The sequence below is a fragment of the Myotis myotis genome, unplaced genomic scaffold (genome assembly GCF_014108235.1).
Source record: "Myotis myotis isolate mMyoMyo1 unplaced genomic scaffold, mMyoMyo1.p scaffold_m19_p_5, whole genome shotgun sequence".
Classification (NCBI taxonomy): domain Eukaryota; kingdom Metazoa; phylum Chordata; class Mammalia; order Chiroptera; family Vespertilionidae; genus Myotis; species Myotis myotis.
Window position 1 is genome coordinate 389,299 of NW_023416357.1, and position 13,551 is coordinate 402,849.

The window sequence follows — 13,551 nt, forward strand, 5'->3', positions numbered from 1 at the left end:
TGGCTCCCAGGCCGGCTCACCACAGCCAGCCAATCAGAGCCTCGTGGGCTGGCTCCTCACCACAGCCAGCCAATCAGAGCCTCGTGGGCTGGCTCCTCACCACACCCAGCCAATCAGAGCCTCGTGGGCTGGCTCCTCACCACAGCCAGCCAACCAGAGCCTCGCAGGCTGGCTCCTCCCACACCCAGCCAATCAGAGCCTCAGGGTGTTGACGAGCACTGCCTGGCGGCTATAGAACAGGTTCCCGGAGACCGAGTGAAACCTGCTGGACCAAGCCCGCTGCCCTCGTGCACGCATCGCCCTGGCGTCTGCCCATCAGAGCTGGTCGGGTCAGCCTGGTGGTCACCCAGGGCCAGGTCCCGACCCCACAAACCTCGCGATGGCCCCACAGCGCGCGCAGGAGACAGGTTGTCGTCAGCCAGGACCGGGGTCAGGAGCGGGACTGGAGTCAGCGCTTTCCGGTCTCTCCAAGCTTGGAGCTGCCCGCTACCTGGCGGCGACCCTCGCCAGGGGAGGAGCTAACAGTTCGGAGCCCCCTCTCTGTTTCCTTCTTAGGGTCAGAATGGGGTCAGGGGCGAGGCAAGGGGACAGAAGGGGAGTGTCTCCACTCTCGGCCTTCTTTCCCACAGTGTGCGCCCACCCTGTGTCTCTCTTGCAGCAGCCTTGACAGAATGTCCTCCCTCCTTCCTTCCTCCTTCCTTCCTTGTTCCTTCTTTCCTTCCTTCCTCCTCCTTCCCCCCACCCTGGGCCCAAATGATTGTTTCACTGTTGACATGGAAACGGAAGGAGGATGGAGGAGCAGCCTTAGGATTAGGCTCCGGGCCCTGAATAAGCTGCCCACACGACTCACGCGCAGAGCGTTCTGGCTTCAGGATGCAGGTCTAGAGAGAGGCCGGTCTAGAGAGAGGCGGTCTGATGCCCACCCCCGCGTCGTGGATCCAGGAGGGGCTGCCTCTCTCTTCCTGCCTCCCCCATTCTCACCCAGGAGAGGCCATGCCTTCCCGGAGGTGCTGGAGGGTTAGGCAGACGCCACAGGCTGCGCTCACCCAGGAGGTGGCATCGGCACGTGGGGTTTCCCTTGTTTTTCACAGCGACCCCCAGGTGGGGGGATGAGCACGGTCTGAGGCCCAGAAACAAAGGCCCCAGAGCCGAGGTCTCGGAAGGTGTGAGGACCCGGGAACCAGCAGGGCCCGTTGGAAAGAGGAGCTGCTGCTCTCTGTCCAGTGAGGGTCTCCCCAGAGGAGATGCCGTTCCGTTCGGATGAAAACCAGCGTTGGCAGAGGCTGCTCTTTAAAGACCCGTCCCGATCTGTGAACAGAGGCCTCCTGCTCCAGGACAGCCCGCCCGCTGCCCAAGCCCTTTCCGTCCAGCTTCTCCGCAGCAGCGGCTCCCATGAGCACAGAAGGGACAACCCCTCACCAGGGCGGGTAGGCGGCCGTGGCCACATTTCCTGGAGAGCAGCAGGAGGGAGGAAAGGGGTGTCTGCGGGTCCCGGGGAGCAGAAGCAGGTTCGGCTGAACCAGACAGTTCACAGAGTGTCAGGACTCCAGTCCCAAAAGCCACACGGGGAGGAGCCTGGGTTGATGACACCCCTCGCGGGGGCAGTGGGGGGCGCTGGGCACAGGGACCCCGCTTACCCCAGGGAGTGGAGAGAGAAGGGAACGGCGCTGCTCATGTAACCAATCTCGTTCTTTCTGGGCCTGTGACACCCACTTCCCCTGGGGCCCGTGGAGACGTCTCGGGAAGAGATGAAAAGGAGACCATGTCCCTGCTTCTCCAGAATGAAGAAGTTGGATTTCTTCCTTTAACAGGAAAAATGAAATTGTGTCAAGTTTCCCTCTCAGGTCTTGTGTCACCTTGAAATGTGGTGGTTCTGTTTAGACTTAATAGTCCAACTGTCCAAAGATTTCTCCTGAGCTGCTGTTCAGAGAAGCCCAAGGTCATCCAGGGAGAAGCCCAAGGTCATCCAGGGAGAAGCCCAAGGTCATCCAGGGAGAAGGAGGTTGGAGGGAAAGGTCAAAAAAGTGCATCGATTAGAGAAGCCCGGCCAACGTGTCTCCACGGTGATCAGATGCCATGAGCCCTGAGCGAATGCGGGGAAAGGGACTGGGACGAGGGAGATCCGCCAAAGCAGAAGCAGAGGAGCATTCCCCCAGAGCTTGGCAACACGCCCCAGAGGCCCCATGTTGGTCCAGCCCCCTGAGCCGACTTTTTCAAGGAGGCCCATCCTTTTTTTTGTTTTTCAATCCTCACCCAAGGATATTTTCCATTGGTTTTTTTTAGAGAGAGTGAAAGAGAAAGGGAAAGACAGAGAGAAATATCAACGGAGAGAGGCACATACATTGGTTGCCCCCTGCACGTGCCCCGACCAGGGCCCGGGCCAGGGAGGAGCCTGCAACCGAGCTACATGCCCTTGACCGGAATGGAACCCAGGACCCTTTGGTCCGCAGGCTGATGCTCTATCCACTGAGCCAAACCAGCCACGGCAACGAGGCCCGTCCTTGGGCGTGTTTCCAAGAGCCTGGTTTTAGCAGGAATCCTGCCGAGCCCAGTTAGAGGTCTCTCCGCCCTCAGAGCCTGACCTCGTCTCCCCTCCCCCTGTGGTATGCGACCACCCTGGCTTCCTTCAGCTGGAATCTGGGGGTGTCCTTTAGCCAGAAGCCCTTAGCCCCTGGCCCCCTCCTGGTGGTTTTCCCCTGACCCCCACCGTGCTCCGGGGCTATTATTCCCACTGGCCCCGCTGTGTTCAGACTCGAGCCCCTAGGAGAGACCTAGACGAGGTCCCTCTTCCCTCACTGCCACCGTCTTGAATAAAAGCTGGTTCCGCCATGTTAGCCACTGTCCACTCTGGCTCTTCTGTGCCAGCCCGTCCCTTCCGCAGGCCCTTGTCTGTGTGGTGGCTTTATTTATGTTTTCTCCCACTGCCCCATGAGGTTAGGTAAGGTTCCCTCTGTTTTGCTCAATTCCCAGCACCGTAATGGGCTCTCCGTAAATATTTATAGAGGAATGAAAGTCCTTGAGAAGAAAAACATGGTGACTCTCCAAACTGAAGCAGGAAATGAAACGTGAGAGCCCGTGAACGCAGATGCGAACCGTGTCCCCTTATTTCTCCTGCAGCGATGTCCACGCCACCACAAGCTTAAACTAAACCCACGCCGGACCATGTTGTAGGCTGAATTAACAGCCCCAAATACGCAGTCCTGCTCCCCGTGACCCCTACCTTACAGCAAGATGGACTTCGCTAGGCGATCAAGTTGAGGGTTCGAGATGGAGACGGTACCCGGATGTTGTAGGTGGCCCCGCGCGTAATCACAGGGCCCTCAAAAGGGGAGACGGAGCGGGGCGCAGACAGAAGAGAAGGACGTGGGTGACGGCATGCAGAGGTCAGGAGGTGCTACAAGGATGGTGTTGAAGGTGGAAGAGGGGCCACACGCCCAGCACCGTGGGGAACTGGACCTCTAGAAGCTGGAAAAGGCAAACCCGACACCAACCCCGAGTCTCCCGGGGAGCGGGCCAGCCAAGCCTCGGGTTCAGGCCGTGAAACTGACTTGGGACTTCAGACCCCGACTCCGAGAGAATAGGTGGGGAGCGATACAGCAGCCGTGGGGACGGATGCAGCCACAGCCTCGGACACAGGGCGACTTTCTGCGGCCGCACCAGGCCCCGCTCTGTCAGGCCCTCTGCCCATGGGCTCTGTTTTTATAAATATATTTTCATTGATTTCAGAGAGGAAGGGGGAGATGGAAACATCAATGATGAGAGAGAACCCTTGATCGGCTGCCTCCTGCACGCCCCCCACTGGGGACCAAGCCCACAACCCGGGCATGTGCCCTCGACCAGAATCGAGCCCGGGCCCCTTCAGTCTGCAGGCCAGCGCTCTATCGCTGAGCCACACCGGCTGGGCTGTGGGCTCTTTTGAAGCTGAAATCGTGTCTCTGAGGGACGTGCCCTATAGACCCCAACTCACAGGCATGGGAACCACGTCACAGGATGAGCACAGGGCAAAGCTAACGTCGGAAGAATACCAGAGTGTGTCCAGCCGACCTCCACCCTTTAATGTCGACAGTGCACAGGCCTCTTTAATGCTTTGATATTTGGGGGAATGGGGAGCGGTGAGAGCCCCCCGGAGACCACACCATTACAACAATTCATCCTGTCTGTTACCATCACATCACTGCATCAAAGGACTGTTTCCGACCGTCCCCGCTGGACGGCTGGAAAACCTGAGTCATCGACAGATGGAGGGCGTCCGGCAGGCCCCTGGCAGAGCTGGGCACGGAGCCACGGGCACGGCCGGCCGGGCCTGGCAATCACATCGCGTGTCACGTGCCGCCCTCTTCAAAGCGCCTGCCCCCTTTTGTCTCTTCTGAGCCTCACAATCGTTTCCAGGGAGAGTAAAACAAGTGCTACGACTTCCCTTTTCAAGATAAAGAAACCAGTGCCCACAAGTAAGTCCTTCTCAGGTGCTTTCATGAAAGACAAACCCCCCAAATGCCTCCAGGGGCTTTAGACCCCAGCGTGGAACTTTTCCACGTTTTTCTCACTGTTGCTCCCCTTCACGGGATTGTTAAGACCAGGAATCCAAGAGTCATTCCTCGTTCTGGTGCCTCTGACGCTCCCCCAGCCCATCCACGAGTCCTGTGGGCTCGCTGCAAAGGGTGGCTCTACTTCAAGCCTCTGGCCACCGGCTGACAGCCCTGCGTCCGGCCCCCGGCTGCCGAAGCTCGCCTGCCTCCGGCTGGGTCCTGCCCCGTGAGGCTAGTCTGGCCGTAGCAGCCGGTCAAAACCTTCTGAAATGAATCAGATTGTGCGTCCACCCCGCTCAGATTTTTCATTGGATTTCTGTCCCGGTCTGAGCCAGACCTGCCCGCCCCGGGGCGCCATCGCCTGCCCCTCCCACACCTGCCCGGCTCCATCCACCCCGGCCTCTGGCTGCTCTCGGGTTTGCTCCACGGTGGTCCTTACTCAGGTCTGTGCACTCCCCCCAGGTGTCCACGGAGCCTCTCTTCCCCACGCAGTCCCTCTGCTCAGAAGTACCTCCACGGGGGAGGCTTCCCTGAAGGTTCTGGCGGCATCTGTGCTGTTAACCACAGCACCCAGCTCCATGCGCCTCAGAGCCCTCTGTGCCTTGGAAATAGGTCATCTTCATTCCATGGTCATAGCCATATTCATATCTGTCCGTCTCCACTGACCCATAACTGGGTGTCTGTGCCCCTGTGTTTCTTTATTCTCTGGCTCCTCTTCAGCGTTACCCCCAGGGCAGCTCGCCCGTGGCCCTCCCTCCAGGGCTCCCCGCGGAGCATGAGCCCAGACGGACGGATAAATAAGTGCGACTGAGCCACGGAGCCTCCTGGGTGGCCTGTGCCTCCTCCCTACTGACCTTCTGAGTTCGGCCTTGATCTTTGGCCTTTAACTTGCCCGAAGCTCATCTTGTTTATGGTTCTTGTCACCTGAATCTGTATCGCTGCAACGCCAGCTACCCACTGGGCGAAGAGGGCTGGAATCCATTCTTTTTCTATCTTTCAAATGTTGCACCTCTGCCTTCTATACCTAAACACCCTGTTCTCAGAGCAGCCACACACCTCCTGGTCTGCTATGCCCAGTGTTGCCATGAGGTCCTCGCCACAGGGCAGCCTCTCTGGAGAGCAAACCCGTTCTCTCCTCATCTCCATCTGCCCCGGCCCCACCTTGGCTCTGGGCACAGAGCCAGCAGGGCTGGTGCAAAGTGTCTCCACGCCCCCCGCCCCCCCCCTCCCCCCCGTCCCTGCTGCCCATCAGCCCACGTCCTCTGCGGCGTGAGCTGCAGAATCTCAGAAGGAAGATGGGAAATCCTGCGTGATCCCTCCCAGACGGGGGACAGTCATCACCGCAGGGATAAGAGCCTCTTCCAGGCCTCGCTGGGGCTAGAGGCGGAATTAGAGCCACAATCAGACCGGCCCCTTCCGCAAACAGCCAACCAGCAGGGATCGCAAACTGAAGACATTTAAAGGCCATTCCAGGCCATCTTAAAGACAAACCTTCGAAAAGGGTGTATTAGAAACCATTCTTAAAAGATGTTTACAAGCTTTTGCTTCCAAAATACACTGAACAACCAAGAGAACAATCAGGTTTACTGGTCGGCTGGACCAGCCCTGAAGGCTTCCGAAATGACTGACAGCAAGGGTCTCCTTCCTGGTACTTCACAGGAACCGTGTTTGCATAATTGCATGAGGTGGTTCAGACTCGGCCTCCTCCTGGCAACAGGCCACGGCTGGCCTGACACCGTGATGGCAGAGGGAAGTGCATTATGGAAATCGCTTGCAAAGGCGGGGACGAGCCTGCGTTTCGGAGCCCAAGGGTTGAGGACGATTTGCTTGCTGCTGGATTCGCTCTGCGTGAAGGACGTGACCAGCCTGTGATGAAGGCTCGTGTCACATATAAACATGGCCTCACTTATCATTGGCTAAGGAGAGAAGAAGAGCTCCCATAATCCTTGTGGTCCACGCAACCAAATCGTCTCGTTTTTTACATCCGCTCCGCGTGTGAGCCTGCAGCTGCGCCCAGAGGCCAATCGGGAGGAAGCGGGCATTGCCCTTGGACCCCGAACGCCTCTGGAGCCGCTCAGATCTCCAGCCACTTCATTGAGTGGGTGTTGGGTTCAAATAGGACCTCTACTCTCTGAAGAGCCAAGACAGGAACGTGAATCACGAGAAAGGATGGGCCGGTGAAGGGGGTGTTTCTGTTTATAGCACACACAGCGGGCGTGGAAACAGGACAAGCAGCCTGTTCTAGGAGCCGCAACTCCGAGAGCACCAGTGGACATGCAAATGCGTGGAAACGTCTCAGAATGGCTGTTTCCTTCCAGGGGAATCACATCCATCACCTTCGAGTGCCACGTGGTTGCCAGGCAACCCTTACCACGTACCTACTATGTGCCAGACTCAGCCCTGAAACAGAAGGAAAAGGACACACTGCAACTTCCTGACTCAAAGCAACGCCCCGTCTAAAACCACAGCTCCTGGTGGAGGACCGTGCACACCCAGCAGGCTCACTGACTCGCCCGTGGAGCACACGCCAGGGGGCACACACCCACGGGACACCTGGTCACAGCCAGGCAGACTTTGCGGCCTCACCTGCCCACCCAGCTGGCCGGTGGGCCAGGCCGCCAGCTGCCCTGCTCCGGCCGAGACCCCAGCGATGCTGCCCGCTCCTGGCGTCTGCAGGAAGGTCTGGTCCCCCGTGGGTGCGGACATCAGAGCCCACACCCCCCTCCCTCAGATCCAGTCCCCACCTGCCCACCTCCTCGAAGTCCTCTCAGGCAGAACCCTGGGGGCCTGTGCTCCATGCCTGCATCTCACCTGGTGGGAGCAGAAGTGAGGGGGTGGAGGGTGGGAGACAGAGTGATGTCCCTCTTAGACCCCGATTCCGACGCGGTGTCTGTACGCACACTTTCCCCCTCTGCCTACGTAACACGTAGCAAAGGGAGGCCCACAGGAAACTGCCAAGAGGGACATCTTACCCTTCGGGACGGCAGGGAGGGACCTGGGCGTGTGGTGCCGGGTGAAAGGGGCCAGAGAAAGACAAGCATCACCTGACCTCACTCATCTGTGGAATCCAGTGAACAAGACGAACTGACCAACAATGTAAGACCCGCAGCGGGAGGCATGGGGCAGACGGCACCCCTCGCGGGCGCTGGGGACAGAAGAGAGAGCCCAAGGACTCGCACCCTCACAGGCACAGCCGTGGACGGGCACAGGGTGGTGCAGACCTGGGGGAGGGGGAATGGGAGGCATCTGTAATACTATCAACAATAGAAAATTAAAAAAGAAAAATAAATTACACAAAGAAAATGGCCAGTGGCCAACCACCGTCGACACGCAGACGTTTCCGTTCATGGGGTTCCGCCAACGACGAAGCGGCGATTCTCCTGCCGTGGCTCTCGGTCCCGCGTGTCCAGGGTTCGGAGCCACTGGGACCAGCACTTCCCTGTGCAACTGTGTTCCTGTGGCACTGGGGGCATCTCCAGGAGCCCTGACCACGCGCGGGTTCTGGACGCAGCCCGTGCATCAGCCGCGGCTGCAGAGGACGCTCCTCCCCCCGCGAGGCCGGCGGACGCGCTGATCGGCATCTCCGGCGGGAACACGGGGGCTCGCGTGGGCTCAGATGTCCCGCCCGGCCTCCTGGCTCCAAACAGGATCCTGATCTGAGGCTGGAGCTGAGCCAGGCCACCAGGGGCACCGGGACCAGGATCCGCTGCCCGCGGAGGCCGGCGGAGGGGCAGGGCTGAGGTGGACAGGCGGGGACGGGAGCTACCACAGCGGTCCCGGCCACACCTGCCCCTTGGAGTCTCTGCAGAGGCTTAACATCCTGATGCCGCCGGCTGGCGTGGCTCAGGGTTGAGCATCGACCTGTGAACCAGGAGGTCGCGGTTTCATTCCCCGTGTGGGCGTCTCCTCATGGATGTTTCCACCTCGCACTCCCTCTTCCTTCCTCTCTGAAATCAAAAAACTATCTTTTATAAATAAATAAATAAACATCTGCATGCTGTGCCCCCCAGGGATCCTGGTGCCTGACTGGAGTCCACCCTGAGCACCCACATTTCTCCGAGGCCCCAGGCAATTCTAACGCAGCCACGTGGGAAACCACTGTTCTAAATATTAGTTTCAAACCAGGAGGTGGCTTCAGGGGGGGAGGGGAGGACACGGGGCGGTGGGAACGGGGAGCATAAATAGCATCTGTGGGTCCAAAATGAGCTCTGGACGTCACCAGAAGGCGAGGCCAGGGGTCAAGTCCATGGGGGGAGGGGTGCAGGCTGCCAGGATGTGCCCACAGCCAGGACGTGCCCGCAGTCAGGACGTGCCCGCAGTCAGGACCTGCCCGCAGCCAGGAGCTGCCCTCAGCCTGGAGGCTCCAGGAGCCCAGCGGGAGAGGGCAGACTTCCGAGGCGAGAACCCACAGACTCTAGTTTCCCTCCTCCGTCTGCCTACTTTCACTCTGCTCTTTAGAAACAGCTGGTGTGAGTCCCACCCACACCCCCAGGAGGGGACGGGGACAAGGCCGTGTGGCCGGGTCAGGGGTCGTCTGCCCAGCGCATGTGGCTCCTCGGGGTCAGCAGCTCGGACAGTGAGGGCTGATGCGTTTCTAGTCAAACATCTGCTGACGGAGCAATTCACCTACGAACTCTAATCTGTGTTCCGACCGAACAGGTGAAGAGACGCCGCAGTTCGGACACTTCGCCGGCACCTGCGCTGAGTGCCCACGTGCATCTTCTCCTGAAACGTTCATGCAGCTACACCAGAGCCCCAAGCACAGCAAGCGGACGCCTGTCTTCCAGCCGACCGCCCGGGCGGCAGCGGGGAAGAGCACGGGCCCGTCTTGGGGTCTCTGTCCCCCCACCCCACCCCCTCCCCCGAGCGAGACGCCCAGGAACTGTGACCAGTTGGCAAACGGCGTGGCAGAGCCAAAGCTCACGTGGCAGCTCTGCGTGGAGCCAGGTGGCCGGGAAGCCAGGCTGCTGGGTCCGGAGCAGGAATTAGGGATGAGCCCACCCGTGGCCCGTCCCGGTCACCGCGGCCTCAGCCGGCTCTCAGGCCTCAGCCCCCGGCACCCACAGTGCCCTGTGCCCGGGTGCAGCAAAGGCCACCGAATGCCCCATGGGAGAGGGACCGTCTTCGACAGGGGTCCCAAAGCCAATCACAGCGGGGAGACCCCTCGCGTGTCTCCCTGGGGCCCGCTCCCCACGGGTCTCTCTCTCTGGCTGCTCAGCTCTGAGTGGAGGCCCGTCCTCGACTCAGTGAGGCTGTTGGGGGAGAAACGGGGGGTGGGCGATCCCTCACCTCCCAGCCAGCACGTGGAAACACTCAGTTAAAACGTGACTGTCCCCGGCCGGCCTGGCTCAGGGGCTGGGCGTCCACCGAGGACCCAGGAGGTCAGGGTTCCATTCCCAGTCGGGGCACAGGCCCGGGCTGTGGGCTCGATCCCCAGTGCGGGGCGTGCAGGAGGCGGCCGACCCAGGATTCTCCCTCATCACGGATGTTTCCATCTCTCTCCCTCTCCCTGCCTCTCTGACATCAATAAAGAGATGCTTTTAATTATCATGTGAAGTTGGGGGGCTTGCTTCTCCCTGAGCAGAGGCTTGCTTGCCGGCGCGTGACTCCAGCTCCCATGGAAGAACGCTGCTGCCCCCTAGGGCTGAGGCGGGACCAGGAGCACATTCCAGTCCCGGCCGAGCTCCGAGCTGCAGGGGTGCGCACCCCCACATCCCACGTCCGAGGCACTGAAAGAACTGGAAGAAAACACTGGCTTTAGGACGAGCCACGGTTCACAGCTTTATAAAAACAAGCCTCAGGGTCCACCGTGCTCTCGGCTCATCCGTTCTCCTTTCCACAGGCGGGGGCGGGGGAGGGGGTGCTCAGAGCGGGGAGGGTGCTTGGTGCCTGCTCTGTTCTCCGAGTTGATTGGGGGACGGGGAAGGTTAACCTATGACCCCGGCCGCTCTGGTCGGACCTACCTTTCTGCTCACCCTTCCTCTGGGTCACAAGTCAAGGGAAAGTTCAAGGTAAACTGCAAACCAAGGCAATTCCTTTGTCTTTTTTTAAAAAATACGAAATTTTACAAATGAAGTGGACGCTGATGAAACGGGTGTGAGAGCAGAGGAAAACGGGGCCGGGGAGGCTGGGCCGGGCTGACGGGGGCAGGGTCGGGCGTGAGAGCTCCCCTGACGACCAAGAGGCCTCACGTCATAATTCAGCCCATGAATCTGGAAGATCACAGTGTTTTTAAAGATTGGTTCAAATATATTATTTTAAAATGGTCCAGCCGGTGTGGCTCAGTGGTTGAGCGCCAACCTACAGACCAGGAGGTCAGGGTTCGATTCCCAGTCAGGGCACCTGCCTGGGTTGCGGGCTCGATCCCCAGTGGGGGGAGTGCAGGAGGCGGCCGGTCCATGATTCTCTCTCATCACTGATGTTTCTCTGTGTCTCCTCCCTTCATCTCTGAAATCAATAAAAAAAAAAAATTCTTTTTTAAAGTGAAGTTTGTGGCCCTGGCTGGTTTGGCTCAGTGGATAGAGCGTCGGCCTGCGGACTGAAGGGTCCCAGGTTCGATTCCTGGTCAGGGCACATGCCTGGGTTTTGGGCTCGATCCCCAGTAGGGGGCGTGCAGGAGGCAGCCGATCAATGATTCTCATCATGGATGTTTCTCTCTCCTTCTCCCTTCCTCTCTGAAACCAATAAATAAATATATTTAAAGTGAAGTTTCTGGAGTCAGAGTCCCATAAGAACAGTATTTGGATGAAGAGTTAAGCTCGGTGGAGAGAATGGGCCAGAGGGTGGAGGGCGGAGCGGCTGGGTGGCCGGCTGCCCCTCCCTCCGGCCTCCTTCCGTCTCGCTGTGCATCCCGCCCACGCTGCACCCCCGTCCCCCGAGGCCCCGAGGCGTGGGCTGCCTAATTACAGTCAGGGCGCTGTGGCCGGGGGCAGCCCTGTTCTCTGTGAGGAAGGCCCCCGAGTGATGCACATAATCACCGTCATCACTGGTACCTCAGAGGCCACGCCACCCGGACATGCTGAGCGGGTGGGTGAGACGTGGGTGGGGCCGGCCGTGCCTTTAAATCCCGGCCATCAGCCCTGGCCCCATCTGCAGGCCGCTCCGGCCTGGCCGTTCCCTCGCACCAGCATCTGGCAGTCACTCCCCGTCCGCTCTGCCACCTGCCTGGCCGGCACGATGTCCGACAACGAGCTCTCGGCCTTGGTGGTGGACAACGGGTCGGGGGTGTGCAAGGCCGGCTTTGGCGGCGACGACGCCCCGTGGGCCGTGTTCCCCTGCGTGGTCGGGCGGCCCCGGCACCAGGGCGTCGTGGTGGGCATGGGGCAGAAGGACTCCTACGTGGGCAACGAGGCCCAGGGCAAGCACGGCGTCCTCACCCTGCGGCGCCCCATCGAGCACGGCGTCATCACCGACTGGGGCGACTGGAGAAGACCTGGCACCACACCTTCTACAACGAGCTGCGCGTGGCCCCCGAGGAGCACCCCGTCCTGCTCACCGAGGCCCCCCTGAACCCCAAGATCAACCCGGAGAGGATGACTCAGATCATGTTTGAGGCCTTCAACACCCCCGCCATGTACGTGGCCATCCAGGCCGTGCTGTCCCTGTACGCCTCGGGCCGCACCACGGGCATCGTCATGGACTCTGGGGACGGGGTCACGCACACGGTGCCCATCCACGAGGGCTATGCCCTCCCCCACGCCATCCTGCGCCTGGACCTGGCCGGCCGGGACCTGACCGACTACCTCATGAAGATCCTCACGGAGCGGGGCCACAGCTTCACCACCACGGCCGAGCGGGAGATCGTGCGGGACGTCAAGGAGAAGCTGTGCTACGTCGCCCTGGACTTCGAGCAGGAGATGGCCAGCGCGGCCGCGTCCCCCTCGCTGGAGCGGAGCTACGAGCTGCCCGACGGGCAGGTGATCGCCCTGGGCAGCGAGCGGTTCCGGTGCCCCGAGGCCCTGTTCCGGCCCTCCCTCCTCGGCCTCGAGTCCCGGGGCGTCCACGCCGCGGCCTTGCGCTCCATCCTCAGGTGCGACGTGGACATCCGCAGGGACCTGTACGCCAACACCATGCTGTCCGGGGGCAGCACCATGTTCCCGGGCATGGCCGACCGCATGCAGCAGGAGGTGGCGGGCCTGGCCCCCGGCACCATGAAGGTCAAGGTCATCGCGCCCCCCCGAGAGGAAGTACTCCGTGTGGATCGGCGGCTCCATCCTGGCCTCGCTGTCCACCTTCCAGCAGATGTGGATCAGCAAGCAGGAGTACGACGAGGCCGGCCCGCCCGTGGTGCACAGGAAGTGCTTCTGAGGGTGTCCGCCTGCGGCCCCGGCCCGGCCCCGGCCACCAGATGGCACCGCCTTTGTCTGCGCTGAGGGGAGTCTGTGCCTGCCATGTGCAAACCCCAAACTCAGCTCCATCCTGGCCGAGGGGCCCCGTCCGGTACACCCAGGAGAACCTGCGGAAATCGGTGCGAGGAGAGGGATCCCGGGAAACGCTCTGTCGTCTGGAGAAGGAGGACTCCCAGTTTCACGCTGGCTCTCGCATCCGGGACGCCTTTCACGGAGCAGCAGTGACTCTGTAGACGTGCATCCGCGTAGCCAGCGAGTCCTGTGTTTAGAATCCCTGTTTTCGATTCATTCTACTTCTTCGAGTAGAGAGAACGAGCGGTAAGGGTCACTAACCTCTGTCTCCACACGAGCTCCCGGGAGATGGAGTAGCTTACGGTCTTCCAATGACGCGGGCGACCTGGCCGGCCAGTGCGAACTCCCTCCCTCCCCGGCAGCCACTGTCTCATGGCTCCAGCGCCGCGTCCTTCCTTCTACTTGAAGCAGCATCGTGGGAAGCAACGTCCCACTTCTGTGCATCCGTCCGCGAAGTGTTCGGGGCGGAGTGGAGACCTGCTGGTCAGACAATCGTCCCGTGTCCCGCTCACTGGACTCCATTCTACTTGTAAAGCTGTGCGCCTGCAGACAGTGCCTCGCTTTGCAATAGGGAGACCCCGTCCTATCGGACACCGCGATGCGAC

General features: G+C 60.5%; 1 protein-coding gene across 1 annotated transcript; it reads left to right on the top strand.

The window, feature by feature from the left end:
• The first annotated feature begins 11,702 nt into the window (after window positions 1–11,702).
• On the top strand, window positions 11,703–12,833 carry ACTBL2 (actin beta like 2). The gene is given in 3 exon segments (XM_036310490.1): window positions 11,703–11,946; window positions 11,949–12,697; window positions 12,699–12,833. Coding segments are annotated over 3 exon segments (1,128 nt in total).
• The last annotated feature ends 718 nt before the right edge of the window (window positions 12,834–13,551 follow it).